We start from the raw sequence: 16,162 nt of genomic DNA on the forward strand, positions 1-16,162 counted from the left end.
GTGTGCTGCATGTTGTCAGGCAGACACCTGGGAATCAAAGTTTTACTGCACATACTGTCACAGAGTACAAGGACAACATTACCTCACACGCAGTACAAAGAAACTGTGTCAGATGTAGTTTAGATAAGCGGCTCTCAAACCTCGTCACTTCCTCTTTTGCTGAACCTTGTGATCATTTATTACCTTTCAGTGCGTCAGCTCCTGCAGGCTCTTCCCTCCAGACCTCTGAGTAACGGCTACGTTCAACAGAAACGCCTCCTCTCCTCCCCTTCCTCTCCGAAGAAGGAGGTGCTGCAGTCTATTAAGAGGTACACGAAACGTGAAAGACAAGAAATGAGAGTGAACGTGGTGAAAGAGTGATGCAGTTTTTTATAAATCCTACGAAAAGAAACAGAAAAAAAATGTGATTTTCTGACTTTAATGAATTTATTTATCTGTTTTATCTGTTCAACCTCCCACATTCCTTCACTTATCTTATTTGTCCCCCTGGTTTCGTTTCTAAGACCCCCGTCCATCCAGGGGAATGAACCGGGAGTGAACTGAAAGATAAGTTTCACGCGTCAGAACACTGAGCTCAGTTTTTCCTCTCCTCTCCTTCAGGAAGAGTATGTCCACAGAGCGTCTCACCCTGGTGAGGAGGGAGATGGGAGCAGAGAGTCGGAGTCGAACCACCTCCTCCAGCAGCTCCTCCGGAGGCAAAAGGTACACCGACCGCAGTCAGTCTGAACACACTGTGTGGCAGCGAAGAGGCTGCTTGCTTACAGCAAAACCACTTAAAGGTGCAGCGTGTAGGACTTAATGGCATCTAGTGGTGAGGTCGCCCAGCCGCCAGCCGCTTAAAGCTTCTGGAAAATATGTCTGACGTCAACATACTATTTCATTATAAGTGCTATATGTCGCACTTCTATTTGTTTCTTCTTTTATTGCTTTATGTGAGATCATTATAAATGAGATCATCTCTTATATTTGCATCTTATTTGTTTATATGAGCAGTTACTTCCTTTACTTTGATTTGCACTTGTGCATCTTTATACTTCATGTTTCTGCCATTTACAGCCCTCAGAGCGGTCACTGCTGATGCTCCGAGAACTGATGGTTGAGAGTTTCTGAAGTTTTTAAAGCACATTCAGGAAGTTAATTATCCAGAGTGGGTTTTTGAGAGGAGTGACGGATGAATTCTGCACATCATCATCATCGTTAGTGTCATCTGATGTGCCTCCTCATCATCTGAGGCTGCTGCACTTCCACAGTCAGCACTTCCTGTTCGCCTGTAGGAAGTCCTGGATGTCACCACGAGTTACATTTCGCCGTTAACGGCCCGTCGGGCTGTGCGACGCTGCAGCTGGGAGCCTGCAGACGGTGAAGCGTCCACGTGTCACAGCATGTGGGTCATCAGTAAGCAAACTGGAGGACGTTTGTCTCACACACATTTTCTATTCTTCTTTTTTCTTTTCGTTATTAGTTTCAGTTTTTCTTCATATTTCATCCCCAGTGCTACTGTTTTTTTCTGTTTTAATGCTTTGTTCTTCTCTCTCATGAACAGTTAAACTTCCTTTCTTTTCTTTTCTTTTCTTTTCTTTTCTTTTCTTTTCTTTTCTTTTCTTTTCTTTTCTTTTCTTTTCTTTCCTTCCCTTCCCTTGTCTCTCTCTCCTGTCTTTCTGCTGATGGATCATATTTCCAACAGTTCTTGGTAAAAGGGGGTGTGTTTGCCGGGCAGAGGGGGTGGGTCTGCACAGTCAGGAAGTGCGCTCTGATTGGATGACAGGCTGAGCTAAAAGTTTGCTGCGTGAAGGAGGAAGTGTGTGTGTTGCCGTAGCTGTTGGACAGGACAGGAACCGCTCTGACTGCTCACCACTGTTACTCTAACGGAAACCCTGCAGCCATGAAGAGATCATCCAGGTAAAGAGCTGCTTTGCATTCGACAGTCAGCGATTAGCAGAGAGGATATCCTGATAAAGCTCGTGGATTACAGGTTCACAGCTCAGAAATGAAGGAAGCGTATGCGTGCTGTGAAGGAAAGTGTGGAGCTTTAGTCTTTGCATGACTTAATGAAGAACAGCAGTTTTAAAGATGAGTTTAAAGTCAGCTGGATGAACTCAGAAAGTGCTGTTTGTGTCACACCCAGCTAGTCCGTCGTGTTGTTTGCATAATGCTTGAACAGATTATAGGTTGCACAATGAAACGCTGTGGTTTGAAAAAATGCATCCAGGCATCACCAGCTTCAGTTTTTGGTTATTTAGAGTATAAAAAAAAAAATGTCTGTTGATTGGTTCTGGCTGCACAACATCCTGAAGGGGCTGTGTTTGAGGTTTGTTGTCACGCGAACTTTTTACTGCAGCTAGTTTCCCCTTCTGCAGGCTGGGGGTGTCTGCAGGGAGGGGCCGCAGCGTAGAAACATGAATACATGAGTAACAGGAGCCAGTCAGAGGATCAAATGGCAAGACGGTCTGATGGAAACACAACAGATACTAAATCATGTTACTTTGAGACCAAAAGGACTGAAAAAGTTCTTTTTGTTTGCTCATTTCTTACTTAACGGCTCTCATTACGTCACACATGAATGAATCTTTGCACCATTGAGTCTCATTAGTGGATCTTTTGTCTTCAGGCTTCTCATGACGGTGGAAACAAACAAGCGTGTCAGATGTCTGTCCAGTTATGAAACACACACACACATCTGGGATGAGTGAATGCGAGGAGACAGCAGGCCAGTCGGACTGTGCTCAGCAGTTTCTGTCATTGATTCTGACAGCAGACACGGTTCCTCATTAATACCACGGACTACCAGTTCAAACATGCTCAGCGCACACACATGCACGCACACACACACGCACGCGCGCAGACTTTACCTCGGATCGAGTACAGTTGCAATGCAGCGGTTGCTTTTTGTTCTGTGTCAGTGACGCATCTCTTGATGGACTTGTTTGTGTCTTGGCGCCGTCGCAGCAGGAGGTCACTTTTCAGGTTTACGCCTCAAACAGGTCTTTTCCACAAGCGTCTAGCGGTGAGCGGGGGGGTTGTCGGTGAGCTCATGAGGCTGTTTGGTAATGTGGCCTCTGTGATGCGATGGCTGGGAATCTCATACCTCCAATACGCTCAGAAGATGACAAAACTACCCACAGTGAGAGCTTCTGGTGTGTTACCGCCTGCTGCTAACATTAGCTAACTCTGCGTTGTGTTTTAGATATTTGATCTAATTGCTCGTTAAAGGAGGAGCTACTTTCACCTCTCCTCTGCAGGCTGCTTTACTTTTGTCATCACTTTATCCTCAAAGATCTCCAAACTGCTGACGTTGCTTCTCCTCCACCTACCTGCTCATTGGACGTTATTGCTGTGTTGCTGTAAAGTGGTATTGGGTGGGGCTGATATTGATATCTGTGTGTGTTCAATATGTTTACGTGGAACAAACCGCCTCACATCACCTGCTGTAGTTTTATGTGATGTTACCTTGTCTTAGACCTTTAGAGCAGCCTGTAAGATGCAGATTTGTGGCCGCAGACAGGAGGCTGATGCAGCTGTGGGACTGATGTTACGATTCCCGATTCTGCCCAGCATGCAGTAACACTGACAGCATTGATTGGCCCTCCTGTGTAACAGCACGCAGGTTGTTGCCTGTGTTATCGCCCTCCAAAGTCAATCAAATTTCCACTCGAGGGACGAGAAAGATCCGAACATGCAGCACACACACATCATTACATCGCTACGACTGCCGTCCTCTTCATCCAATATTAAGTCAATTTAAAGTTACATTAAGGGTAACTGGATCTATGCAAACATCTGGATCTATGCAAACATCTGGATCTATGCAAACACGAGGAATAAGGAAAAGATTTCTATCGTGCTGTCCATCTGTTGATGGAGCAGAGAGCTTTGATCCAGATGGAAATCTCATGTGGTTGCTTTTAATTTTCTATTTAAACGATTCCTTATGTGTTTCTAATTGACTTACAGTGAATAAACAACATCCCCTCAGTCAGACTGAAGCCATGACAGAGGAAAAGATGAAACCTTCTCCTCGCTCGCTCTCTTTCTTTCATTATCTCTCTCTTTCCGATGTGAATATATAACAAAGTTCAGCCTCTCAGCGTGTTTTTCTGTGAGTTGAGTAAAGATGTGGAGATGATGGGATGTCTGTGTGTCCATTAACTGAAGCACTGCAGTACTTTAGTCATAATGGAGCAGGAAATGGACTCACAGCTGACCGCTCCCACAGTTCAGGGGGCTGCGACCCATCATCAGACCGCAGCATCATTTTTCGTGAAAACTTATCTCCCACAGCATCCATCGCTGCAGCTCTCCCAGCTGGATGAAGCACCCTCATCCTACTTATGAAAAACAGTGAACAGCAAACATTAATAAAAGCTAATGTTTTCAGTTGTCCCAACAAGGTGGAAGAACAAGCATAAAGCACTGAAACGATCATGTTTCAACAAGCTAACAGACAAGCTAACACAAGATTACAGAAAAGCTTCATAACTGCTCTTGTAATAATCATGACTGCGAGCTGACCGTCGAAAAGTCCCAACTTGAAAAGATCTTGGAGAAACCGTTTATTGTAACACTGGATTTGATTTTATTTAATGCGGATTCAACACAAACGTGAAATCTAAAAGGTGGAAACACGTTAAACAAGTTTTTCAGCCTGTTTGTCTGTCTGGCCTCTTTCTTTGCTTTGCTGAATCATTTTGGTAAAATCTGCTTGTTCCTCTGGTTTGAACACCTGAGGCAGGACGGGTTCATGTTAGCATCTTTGGAGAAACAGAGCACACTGATTACGGTCTCTGCTCGTTGGTTGAAGGCTGTCTAATCACCTGCCAAGTCATCTCTGTGCACATTAGTGCAGCAAATGGCTGTTGAGTCTTTCCAGACCGCGCTGAGAGAAGTACGTTTTCTCGCCAGGATGCAACAGGTTAGAAACTTTTTGTGGAGCTTAAAAGACAAGAGGGTTTTAAGCTAGCTCTCCAGAGGGACCCTGGAGGGTCTCTGATGCTCATTAGTCCCCCCTCGCTCTTACAAAACCTCATTGTGTTTTCAGAGTGCAGGCAGCCAGGAAAGGTCAACAATACACTGAGAGCTGCATGCTGATGAGAGCTCTGTTTGTTCGCTCTCCCTGGAAACCTGGTGCCTGGGCTGCCTCTGCACGGCTTTTAGATCCACTTATTTGCCCTGTCCGGCTGCCAGGAGTTACCCAGCATGCCCTGCACTAATTACTGGCTCTGAATCGATCTTGTTCTCTCATTGGCTCGACCCGGACCACGCCTCGTCTTCCTGGCAGACCGCGCACACACACAAACAGACAGTTGAAGAGACAAATGGGCCTTTATGTGGTTGTTTTAAAGAGCCCACAGCCTGCTTGGTCGCCTCCAGCTGCCCAGAGACACAACAGACGCCAGTCAGGACAATCGCCTGCTTACAGTCCGTCTTTTGATCTTCTGCACATGCTTTGCTAGTCGTGATCTTCATGCTCTTTTCTTTCTGTGTCCTGTGTTGATTTGGGAAGACAAACCTTCATAACTACACGTCAGAGAGACACTGAGACGTTTCTTTTCTCAGGTGACTCCCTGTTAAACAAATGTCAGGGACAGCAGACGCGTGGTTCATCCTGGTCCTGAAGGAGTCCTGTTGAGTTTCCTTGTTGTCATAGGAAAAGCTTCCAGTCAGTGTTCATTGTGTCATTTGAGATGCAAAATCTGTCGATTGTGTCCTTCCTCGTTGAGAATCTGTAAAGCTGATTTATTTGAATATTTGAAATGGTGATTTGTTTCCATCCATTCGAGCAGCAGCCGTCTCCACAGTCCAGGCTGTTTACGCTGAACCCTTCACAGTTTTCTGTCTGAATTTGATCTCACACTTTGTCATTTCATCATGTGAAGAGCCCAAACGGTCCATTGTGTCCTGAATGGAAGCAGACATGCAGGAAGAGACGAGCTGTCAATGCCCCTTATCTTATCGAGCCTCACTTTTACTGCTGCTGCCGGGGCGATAGCCACCTGTCACCTGAGGCAGGGCTTCAGCATCCTGATCATCTGATTGGCTGACAGCATGCTGATAGGGTAGGGTGAGTGCTCAGCAGGCGTTTCTGGTGACACACAGCTGATTCAGGAGAAGCGCACTGACGAGGCGGGGACAGGTTGTGATTGACAGGTCTGTTCATGGGTTCTGGCAGAGCGACTGACTCGTCATCCTGAATTTAATTGTTCAGCTTTTCTTTGTGACATTTGCTTCTTCATCTCGCTTTCCTCTCTCGTCCCCGCTCTGATCTTCCTCTTTCACGCTGTGTGACTGAGCGTTCGCTGTGTGTTTAACTGATGTGATCATCGAGCGATCACACAGATCACAGAGTTCTGTTTACTTTGTGTCTGCGGACTTGATCAAAGACACTTTTCTCTTTTTAAGCCTGTGCACAGTCACACTGAAGACTTTATTCATTTTCTCTGTTCATCAAAGACAAACCGTCTCCCCACTATCTGTTCATTACGTATGAATCACATACTGTACAGTGCACACATCAACATCCTGATGTAACTGAGCTGCAATGAAAACAATATTTCCAAGCAGCAGGGACTTCAATGCTGCCTCCAGAGTCCAGCACCTCAAAGAAGACTTGCAGGAGGACGGAGCTGTCCTCCATGTCTTCGTTATGTGACGCATGGCCTGTGTGTTTTTGCTGACTCGGTGCTCTGCAGCTGCTCCACAGACGTCCCTGTCGTCCAGTTATGTGAAGGGTTGCAGCCTTATAGAGAAAAGAATAAATGATTCAGTCTTTCAGGAGCGTCTGATGTCATGGGACCAAGTCTCAGGAGCTCTGCAAAGCACACACGAGCATATATTTGACTGAAGACTGAATCTTCAGAGCGAATGCTGCAACAACCTTCACAGGAGACATTTCATTCATTTTTCTTTTTTTCTGTTTCAGCAAATCCAAAGAATGTACCCTCAATGCAGGTGAGCCTCACGGATGCTTTGTATCTCTTAGACTGGCTTAGTTATTATGTCTCAGCCTCACGTTACTGCCACACTTTAATTTGCTGTGAAGAGGACGAGCAGCCTCTGATGTGTGAAACTCAATTAGCTTTCAGGAGTCCTTGAAGTCCTCTTGAATCATTTTTATTAGTCACTCTGAGCTGTTAAATATTTCTCCTTGGTAATATTGAACATCTAATAGAATTAGTAAAGAGCTTAATAGCACTGGATCATCTGAATATGTAGTAAGAAATGATTTGTTGTTGCTGCTGAAAAACCACCAGGTTACATTTGGATTTTTCTGAAGAATCCAGGTTACTGATGAACTAGCTTTGCTCTGTCTGTCTGTCCGTCCATCGTCTTGCAGATTGTCAGGATTGCGTCTTGACTTCTGATTCTTTCTTTCCCGCCAGAGGACGGCTACGTGAGGATGTTCCTCCGAGGTCGTCCTGTCACCATGCACGTCCCTGATCAGCAGAGGGAGAGCTACAACCTCGACCACAAGGCGGCGCTGCCTGACCGCAAGCTCAAACTGCAGTGGGTGTATCCTTCAGAGCGAGTTATGATCTGTTACGAGGCATCTCCTCTTCAGCTCCCCTGAAGCCTCCGGAGGGAGAGACATGAGACAAAGACACAGCATGACGTGACACTGAGTCATAACACAGACATGGTGTCCATATTTTGGTCCCTGTGAGTCACCTCGACCTCAAAAGCTCTGGTCCTGTCCAGCTTCACCCGTCTTGTTCCCTTTAACTTAAGCGTCGACCAGGTACGGCTACCGCGGGCGTGACTGCCGCTCCAACCTCTACCTGCTGCCCACGGGAGAGATCGTCTACTTCAACGCCTCGGTGGTGGTGCTGTACAACACCGAGGAGCAGCAGCAGAGACACTACCTGGGCCACAACGACGATGTCAAATGGTGAGAAAGCAGCAGTTTTTTCTCGTGTGTGTATCCTCTGTGATCAGACTGTAGTACTGTTTGCAGTACACGTGTAGAATAATACACAAACAGTGTACATCTGCTGAAATGATTCTGTGCTTCTGTTATTCAGTCAAACCTGAAACTCAAATATTGTCACCAAGACAAAGACGAGAGAGACCAAAGCGTCTTTTACTTAATGAGCAGTAGTTGACTTCCTGAGTGAGCTCTGTGACTGGAGCCGCTGGGATGTAAACAAACTGAATCCCCCCAAGGCATGCTGGGAAAGCTACTCATCTCTACAGGGAGACATTCATGTTCACCTCTCCCACAGTGTTATACCGAGCTCTCATCTGCTTCTCGCCATGAAGAGTCCTGTGTTAATTACTGTGGTTTTTATGTCGTTTTTTGATTTTAGAAACACAAAATTAGTGCGATGAACACAATGATTTGTGTTGCGATAAATACCAAGTATTAGAAATTCAATTCTTTAAGTCACTACACTTTTGTAACTATTGACACTTCCCATATACTCAAGTATTACTCCAGTAGTACTCCAGGACTGCTTGATTCACTGAAGTACATGTAAAGGTGGCAAAAAGTCTAATTTAAGTAAAATGCTTCTTCACCTGTGTTAAGAACAAATCCTGAAAATGTGTCTATATTTTCAAAGTGATGCGTTTACTCTCACCGTGTCTGGATCTGAATCAGCTGTTTGACTCACTCAAGTCATCATTTCTATTTCCTTCTCTCAGCCTGAGCGTGCATCCGGACATGGTGACCATCGCGACGGGCCAAGTGGCTGGAAACTCTAAAGATGGAAAGGTACTGTGGAAACCACGCTGACATCCTCACAGAGCGTCTCTGTTTCGCTGACTGCTGCACACTGACAGTTTACTTTAAAGCAGGAATTAAAAAGGCTAATAGCACAACATTTACGTTTTAATGGCTGTAAACAGGAAGAAAACAACAGTTAAACTCTTTCACCAGTTCCTCTTTTTACCTCATCCCACATTTTTGCTTCTGCATATGAAGTGAGTTTGTTGGACGCGCTGCTTCTTTGTGTGTCTCTTCAGCTGCTGTCTCCTCATGTTCGCGTTTGGGACTCTGTGAGCCTCAACACGCTCCATGTGATCGGCATGGGAGTGTTCGACAGAGCGGTCACCTGCGTGGCTTTCTCCAAGTCGGTAAGCCGAGTTTCACATCCTGCAGAGTTTCAGAGTTCGGTTAATAGATTTCGTCTTTTTGCTTGATGGAGATCGAACTCTTTGCTTCTCTCTCAGAACGGCGGCACCTTCCTCTGCGCTGTGGACGATGCCAACGATCACATCCTGTCGGTCTGGAACTGGCAGAAGGAGAAGCAGCTGGCTGACGTCAAGGTACCCTGACCCCACGACCCTCCGGTGCTGATGCTGCTCGTACAGCTGTGTATGAATGAATCGGGTAGAGACACGTGTCTCCTGTCTCTGCAGTGCTCCAATGACTCTGTGCTGGCTGCTGTCTTTCATCCCATGGATCCCAACCTGATCGTCACTTGTGGCAAATCTCACATCAACTTCTGGACCATGGAGGGCAACACTCTCACCAAGAAGCAGGGCCTGTTCGAGGTACAGCCGCTTCAAACACGCACCACGCTACCCTCCAGAGAAAATACTCTGCATGTTATTTCATAAATCCCACAATCTCTCTCTTTCTAGAAACACGAGAAGCCAAAGTACGTGTTGTGTGTGGCATTTGCTGAGAATGGAGACGCCATCACAGGAGACTCCAGTGGAAACGTCTACGTCTGGGCCAAAGGTAGAAAATAAATAAATCTAAACCTGAATCTCTAAATAAACACTGAGAGACTGCTTCACTGAAGTGTGGACGTGTTAGCGCAGCAACAATAATGTACAGCTTTCATTTGATCCATCAGAGACAGGCTGTCCTCTGTTTGAGTCTCACTTCCTGTTTGCTCTGATTGACAGGCGGTAATCGCATCACTCAGCAGGTGTCGGGGGCCCACGAGGGCGGGATTTTCTCCGTGTGTGTTCTGAAGGATGGCACCATGGTGTCTGGAGGAGGGAAGGACCGCAAGGTGGTGCTGTGGGGCCACGACTACAGGAAACAGGCAGAGATGGAGGTGAGACAAGTGGAGTGTCCTGTGAGCAGTAAAGGACAAGTTCCTTTCTGTCCCGTCAATCCCTGCAGGGTCCATTAGAGGAGGACACAGATAAAAACCCACCAACTGTTAAAAACACATTTACAGCTGCAGTAACTGAGTTTTGTAAGTCTGAACAGCTTTGAGCTCTGTCTTGAGAGTGTGTGAGATGCTTTAACAGGAACACACAAGCTTTCTTTCAGTCTGTGCTGCGTGTGTGTGTGTGTGGGTGTGGGTGTGTGTGTGTGTGTGTGTGTGTGTGTGTGTGTGTGTGTGTGTTCAGGTGGGCGAGTCCTTCGGTCCTGTTCGGGCTCTGGCTGAAGGCAAACCTGGAGAACTCTTCGTAGGAACCACCAAGAACGCCATCATCAGAGCTGCCTTCCCCGACACGTTAACTCCTATTGTACAGGTATACACACACGCACACACACGCACACACACGCATGTTTCTGGTTTAAGACGAGCACGTCATTTTGTTGCGAATACCTCGTGCGCACATCAGCCGCAGGTGTGTTAAATAAGATGTGTTTCAGGGTCACACAGATGAGCTGTGGGGTCTGGACATCCATCCCTCCATGGAGCAGTTTGTCACCTGCTCCCAGGACAGACAGGTTCACCTCTGGGACACCAACTCCCATCAGCCCCTCTGGAGCAAGACCATCGAGGTGACTGGTCTTGAACGTTAACTGTGATTAACATCAGGATGTGAAGCACCGGCAAAAGATTTTGCAATTCAGTCGTTAATAATACAAGTCGTAAATTAGATTAAGTAATCTGTCTTCTCTGCTCCGTCCTGCGCTCCAGGATCCAGGGAGGTCTGCCGGTTTCCATCCCAGCGGGGCCGTTCTGGCTGTGGGGACCATGACTGGAAGGTTGGTCTCTCTTTAGATTTATAGGCTGAAAACATGCAAACGTTCTTCGACTTGTTTTGTCGTTTCTGCTCGATTTAAGAGACATAATCTTGACTTCGGTGAACTTGTGTCGAGCATTTTTCACGGATTTCTGACGTGTGTGTGCTGCAGGTGGTTGGTGCTGGACACCGACACGCGCGATCTTGTTTCTATGCACACGGACGGCAATGAGATCATTTCCAACGTCAAGTACTCTCCAGGTAAAACGTCACCTGTTCACTCACAGGCAGAGAGCAGCTGCAGCTGTATTACTGTCTTAACTCCAGGCTCCTTGTGCCTTCAGACGGTAACTTCCTGGCTGTTGCTTCCCATGACAACTTTGTTTACATCTACGCTGTGACGGAGAATGGGCGAAAGTACAGCCGAGTGGGGAAATGTACTGTGAGTATGCGTTCCTCAAATAACCACCTCCTTTCACAGTTCATGAGCATCTGGAATAAAACTGTCATGCTCTCTCTTTTCCCCAGGGCCACTCCAGCTTCGTCACCCATCTGGACTGGTCAGCAGACAGCCAGTACCTCGTCACCAACTCAGGAGACTACGAGATCCTCTTCTGTAGGTCCTCCTTCTCCTCTCTGTCCAGCTTACTCTTTAATTTAGTCAAAATATGAATTCCTGCTCAAATATTTAAACTTGGCTCGCTGTTTCAAGACAAAATGTGACTTGTTGCACACATCACAGAGCTTGATGCCATTTTTTGTCCTTGCAGGGGAGGCATCCAGTGGTAAACATGTGACCAACATGGACACAGTGCGCAACCTGGAGTGGGCCACCTCCACCTGCACTCTGGGCTTCAACACCTTCGGTACGTTGATAAAAGTCCTGCAGTGACGTTTGCATCATCTCTGCCATTTCACATCCGACGCCTCCGCAAAACCTGCAGAAGTCCGTCTTTCTGTGCATCCACCCACAGCTGCTTGGAAATCAGTTTTTGTCTCCTCCTCTGCGCTCTGACTTTTCAGTTCTGTTGGTGGAGAAACGTCCAGATTGACCTTTGATCAAACCGCCGCGCAGCGTTTCACATGTTGATGCATCCTGACACAGAACATGAAGTGAATCTGAATGTTCGACTGCTGTCTCAACCTTTGACTGACTCTCACGCTGTTGCTCTGTGCATGTGTGTGTGTGTGCGTGCGTCTAACTCTCTCTCTCAGGAATTTGGCCAGACGGAGCAGACGGCACAGACATCAACGCTGTGTGCAGGTCACATGACGGCTCCCTGCTGGCCTCTGCTGATGACTTTGGCAAAGTGCACTTGTTCTCCTTCCCCTGCTCTCAACCAAGGGTCAGTCATGTCACACACAGCACATCAGCGTCAGCGTCAACAGCTCACCGCTTGTCTGCTTTTTGAACTTTGCCCTGCTCTGCACACTCTCAGAGCCCAGCAGCCACTCACGCCGTCATTAAGTGCTAACGAACACTGAAACATAATGAAAGCTCAGCAGAAAAAGAAAAGAGCCGCACGGCTTTCGTTGTGGACCTATGATGTTTTACCAGGTGTTTATTTTGTGCTCACAAACACTCAGGTTTAGGTTTACAGGTTCAAGCTTTCAGCCAGAGCCATTTAAACTGCAGCTGTAAACTTAATTGTCCGTTGAGACAAGCTGGCTGTCATTAGCGCAGAAGCTGTAAATACTTAAGTTGATTTTGTTTTCAATTTTCTCAGAATGAAACACACATTCTGTGACTCAAGAGCAAGTTACAGTTGATTATGTCTATAATTACTGCGTTTCACTTCCTCCCTCTGCCCTGCTCACATGTACAGGCTCCGAGCCACGAGTACGGTGGCCACAGCAGTCACGTGACCAATGTTGCCTTCCTGCACGATGACGGTCACCTGATCTCCACCGGCGGGAAAGACACCAGCATCCTGCAGTGGGTGGTCGCCTAGGCGTCGCATGCCATCCTCCCCTCTGATCCCCACAGTCAGGGACCGTTGTCCCCTCTGACCCCCACCTTTTCACTGTTTTATCCTCCTGCCACCAGGGGGCAGCATCTCCTCTGTGCCTACTGGAAATAAATTTAAAAAAACCACACACATAAACGCAACATGACCGACCCGCTGATGTCAGATGAGATGAGTATCCTTGTAATAAATGACATATTATTTAGTGTCCTGCTGTTTGTAATAGAATGTAGAGAAAATGACTTGTTGCCATGCAGGAAGTGAATCCTAACAGGTCCCAAAAAATCCAACTACTGCAACACTAACCCAGCTGGAAGCTGCAGGTGGTGACCACACAGTAAACCTGTGGTTTTAGCGTTAGTACTAACTGTGCCTAAACTGTGTTTCTCTAACCCCCTTTAATGGGAATTCCACCTATTTTAAAGGACAAATGTGTCAGAAAGTTCCTTAAATACAAATCTGTGCTGCATACTTTACAGTTTTGAGTGCATGTAGTTATAGTGAGTTAGATTTATATTTTAGGGTTTAACGTTGGACTTTTTCCTCCCATTTCAAGCAGCTACTGGCGTCCCTTCATTTCAGTAAAGAGTGACAGTGTAACTGATTACACATCTGAAATACTTTCATATCATTCTGAATGCATGGAAGCCAATGGATTCTTGAAAATGAAGAAAAAAATAAACTGAAGTTTCTTTAAACCAGCGGCGAAATGCTGAGCTGATGTAAAGTGTTCATTATTAGAAATATCAGGTAAAATGTAACTCTGCGCCCCTGATTAGCCAGAAGTGACAGATAAAGCTTCGAAGTGGAGCAGGGATGTAGAAAAACAGAATGTAACCTCGTCAAGATGCGAGTCAGTGTTCCTCCATCAGCTTCAGGCTTTAAGACTTTGTTTGGACAAACTAACAGACGCTCACAGGAGGACTGTCAGAATCCCTAAAATGGGTGGTGTTCCCCTCCATCCAACCCCACTGCCTTGTCAGCTTCCACTTTTCCTGATTTCCAAGCTCTTAAAGTGCGGATTGTTTGTAAGTGTTACAGGCTGTTGCTGGAGACTCTGAACGGTACAAAGTGGCTGTTTCGCCTCTCATTTCGCCCCCTCCCTCCCTCCTGGGCTCCTGATTGTACTGCTACTACTACTGTAACTCTGCTGAGAGGGCACTAGATGGCATTACAGTGCAAGAGAATGAGCATGACTGAGGCCGCCCTCCTCCTGTAGATGCTGTGTATGTCGCAAAGGTCTATAAAGTAAATATATGTATTATGCAGTATATCCGAGTGGCTGTGTTATTTAAGAATTAACTGTAATGATGGATGTTATATTATTCTCGTGGCACTTTTAGCGATGACAGAGGGTACTGTAGGCTGCCGTGCTGTGGAAGTGAGCTTGAGCTGTGCTTTGCCTTCTGTTTTGTTAATAAAGTTTTTACCCAGGTACCACTCAGCGGAGGCTCTTTTTCTTTTTTTAAATTGGTGGGAAAAGGTACAAAAAACAGGTGCCCTCCCCCGTGAGGGGAGGATGTTGTGGTGACAGTTGTGTGATCTATTGACAGTCAATACGTGTGCGATGGTCAGTTTGTGGCCAAAGGTTGCTGGTTGAAATACCCAGGTCGCTCAGGGTAGTCTGGGTGGGTGCGTGGTAAACAGAGGCGACCTGCAGCAGGAGGCTGGTGCTGTGAAGACCCCGCCTGTGACGCCTCCTCTCTGTTTCCATTAATAAGCAGCTAAAAAACCTTTTCACCTGCCTTCTAAAGACCAACAGAGAAATCTACAGAAACCAGAGACGACACGGATAAAAATGCTTTCTGAATAGATCAGCTGACTTTTCAGTGTGTCATAGTGTTTGAACAGGACTATAGATGAGAAAAGCACAAATGACACACGTCTGAGGGCGAGCAGCAGCGGGATCCAACCGTCTGAGAGCCGAGTGTCTTATTTTTCTTGAATATAAGAATACAAACACAATGAGTTACCATAAAGAGACATAACCTCAAGTCAATAAATCTACAAAACCTACAATTTTAAAAGTTCACTATTCATTCAAATTCATCGTTTTCTGGAGACGGCAGCATGCAAACGAACATTTCACCTGCTAAAAGATACTTGTGCCTCTGGTTTGCACAAATCAACAAAAGTGCTCATAAATCAAAAGATGAACATAAGCTGCTGTATTATATCATGTTTTATATCATGTGTGTTACACTTAGAGCTGTAACTCAAACTGCTCTCTCTACATTCAAACCGTAGTTACGCTTTTGTCTTTGGAGGGAGAAGGAGACGAGGAGACTGAGGTCAAAGGCAAAGAGGAAGTTTCCAGTGTTTATCCAATGTTCAACAGGCTTAGAGCAAGGTTAGGTCACGCTGACCTGTTGACTGTCAACAGGTCAGGGTGAGGGGCTGGAGACCCCGGGGCTCCTCACAATAAACTAAAACATGAATGCCAAAGGTGGTCAGGGGGTTTGTAGAAGGTCTGATCCACTACAGCTTGAACAGGATCTTAAATGCATCACGTTTTGGGTGCATTTAAAGAGTCTCGTCGCATTATCAGCTGCTCAGTGGAAAGAAAAACAGTATGAAATGACACCTAAAACAGTAAATAAGAAAAATCTGCTGTGATAAAATAAACTCCAGGTTAGGTTAGGGCTTCAGGTTATCTTATTTCTCTGATAAGGTCCATTTCAAACTTCCACTTTTCCCATTTCTTTCTGTATTTCGAGGCAGGAAATACAAACATGTCCGAGCAGCTTTTGTGAGCTTTATGGGATGTACTGACAACACGAACAGTACAAAAACAAAAGGACTTTCATACAGCCCCAAGGCAGAGCCCAAGACACATGATACCCTACACTTAAACACAATAAACATTGACCTTTAGGACGAGGGTGACACAGAGGACAGAGACACGGCTTCCGACAAGGACACTAGCTCTTTTCAGAGATGGAGGATAGCTATATCATTAGTGTTTTGGCACTTAGAGGGTGACTGTAGTTTGTTTGTCTATCTATCCTGAAGGGCAGGGTCATGCACAGTGCATGGATCTTATCATCCTCTGTCTGTCTGTTTAAATGAATTATTATCATTTAATTATAGCAAAAAGAGAAGGACAGTAAGAAGGCCTACATTTACTCAAGGAGTGCTCTGAAGCACAATTTCCAGGTAGGTTATGATCTCCAAAAGGCATAAAGTTCAAGATGAAACACCCTCTTCAAAGCATTATGTTTGTTTGTAGCAGAAGTCTGGGAGACCAAGAAACGTCCTGAGAGAAGGAGGATCGAGCAGACCCTGAAGTGGTGGTGTGCAGCCACACCTGCACAAATATGAGC

General features: G+C 46.0%; 1 protein-coding gene across 3 annotated transcripts in view; it reads left to right on the forward strand.

Annotated features, from left to right (window-relative positions):
- The window catches only part of eml2 (EMAP like 2), a 21,103-nt gene extending 6,824 nt beyond the window's left edge, over positions 1-14,279 (forward strand). For 2 of the 3 annotated variants that reach the window (XM_070970059.1, XM_070970060.1), the window contains exons 3-22: positions 191-308; positions 601-702; positions 6,917-6,945; positions 7,377-7,506; positions 7,733-7,882; positions 8,638-8,707; positions 8,959-9,069; positions 9,166-9,261; positions 9,355-9,489; positions 9,580-9,679; positions 9,850-10,004; positions 10,306-10,431; positions 10,556-10,687; positions 10,827-10,894; positions 11,045-11,133; positions 11,217-11,314; positions 11,401-11,488; positions 11,643-11,738; positions 12,088-12,218; positions 12,699-14,279. In XM_070970059.1, the coding sequence (XP_070826160.1) occupies positions 191-308; positions 601-702; positions 6,917-6,945; positions 7,377-7,506; positions 7,733-7,882; positions 8,638-8,707; positions 8,959-9,069; positions 9,166-9,261; positions 9,355-9,489; positions 9,580-9,679; positions 9,850-10,004; positions 10,306-10,431; positions 10,556-10,687; positions 10,827-10,894; positions 11,045-11,133; positions 11,217-11,314; positions 11,401-11,488; positions 11,643-11,738; positions 12,088-12,218; positions 12,699-12,824 (2,150 nt within the window). In that variant the 3' untranslated portion in view covers positions 12,825-14,279. Of the gene's footprint in view, positions 1-190; positions 309-600; positions 703-1,800; positions 1,900-6,916; positions 6,946-7,376; positions 7,507-7,732; positions 7,883-8,637; positions 8,708-8,958; positions 9,070-9,165; positions 9,262-9,354; positions 9,490-9,579; positions 9,680-9,849; positions 10,005-10,305; positions 10,432-10,555; positions 10,688-10,826; positions 10,895-11,044; positions 11,134-11,216; positions 11,315-11,400; positions 11,489-11,642; positions 11,739-12,087; positions 12,219-12,698 lie in introns of those variants that run through there. The other variant, XM_070970061.1, reaches the window with a different exon arrangement.
- Positions 14,280-16,162: the final 1,883 nt, after the last annotated feature.

Source organism: Chaetodon trifascialis, chromosome 9 (genome assembly GCF_039877785.1).
Source record: "Chaetodon trifascialis isolate fChaTrf1 chromosome 9, fChaTrf1.hap1, whole genome shotgun sequence".
In the NCBI taxonomy this organism is placed as follows: Eukaryota; Metazoa; Chordata; class Actinopteri; order Chaetodontiformes; family Chaetodontidae; genus Chaetodon; species Chaetodon trifascialis.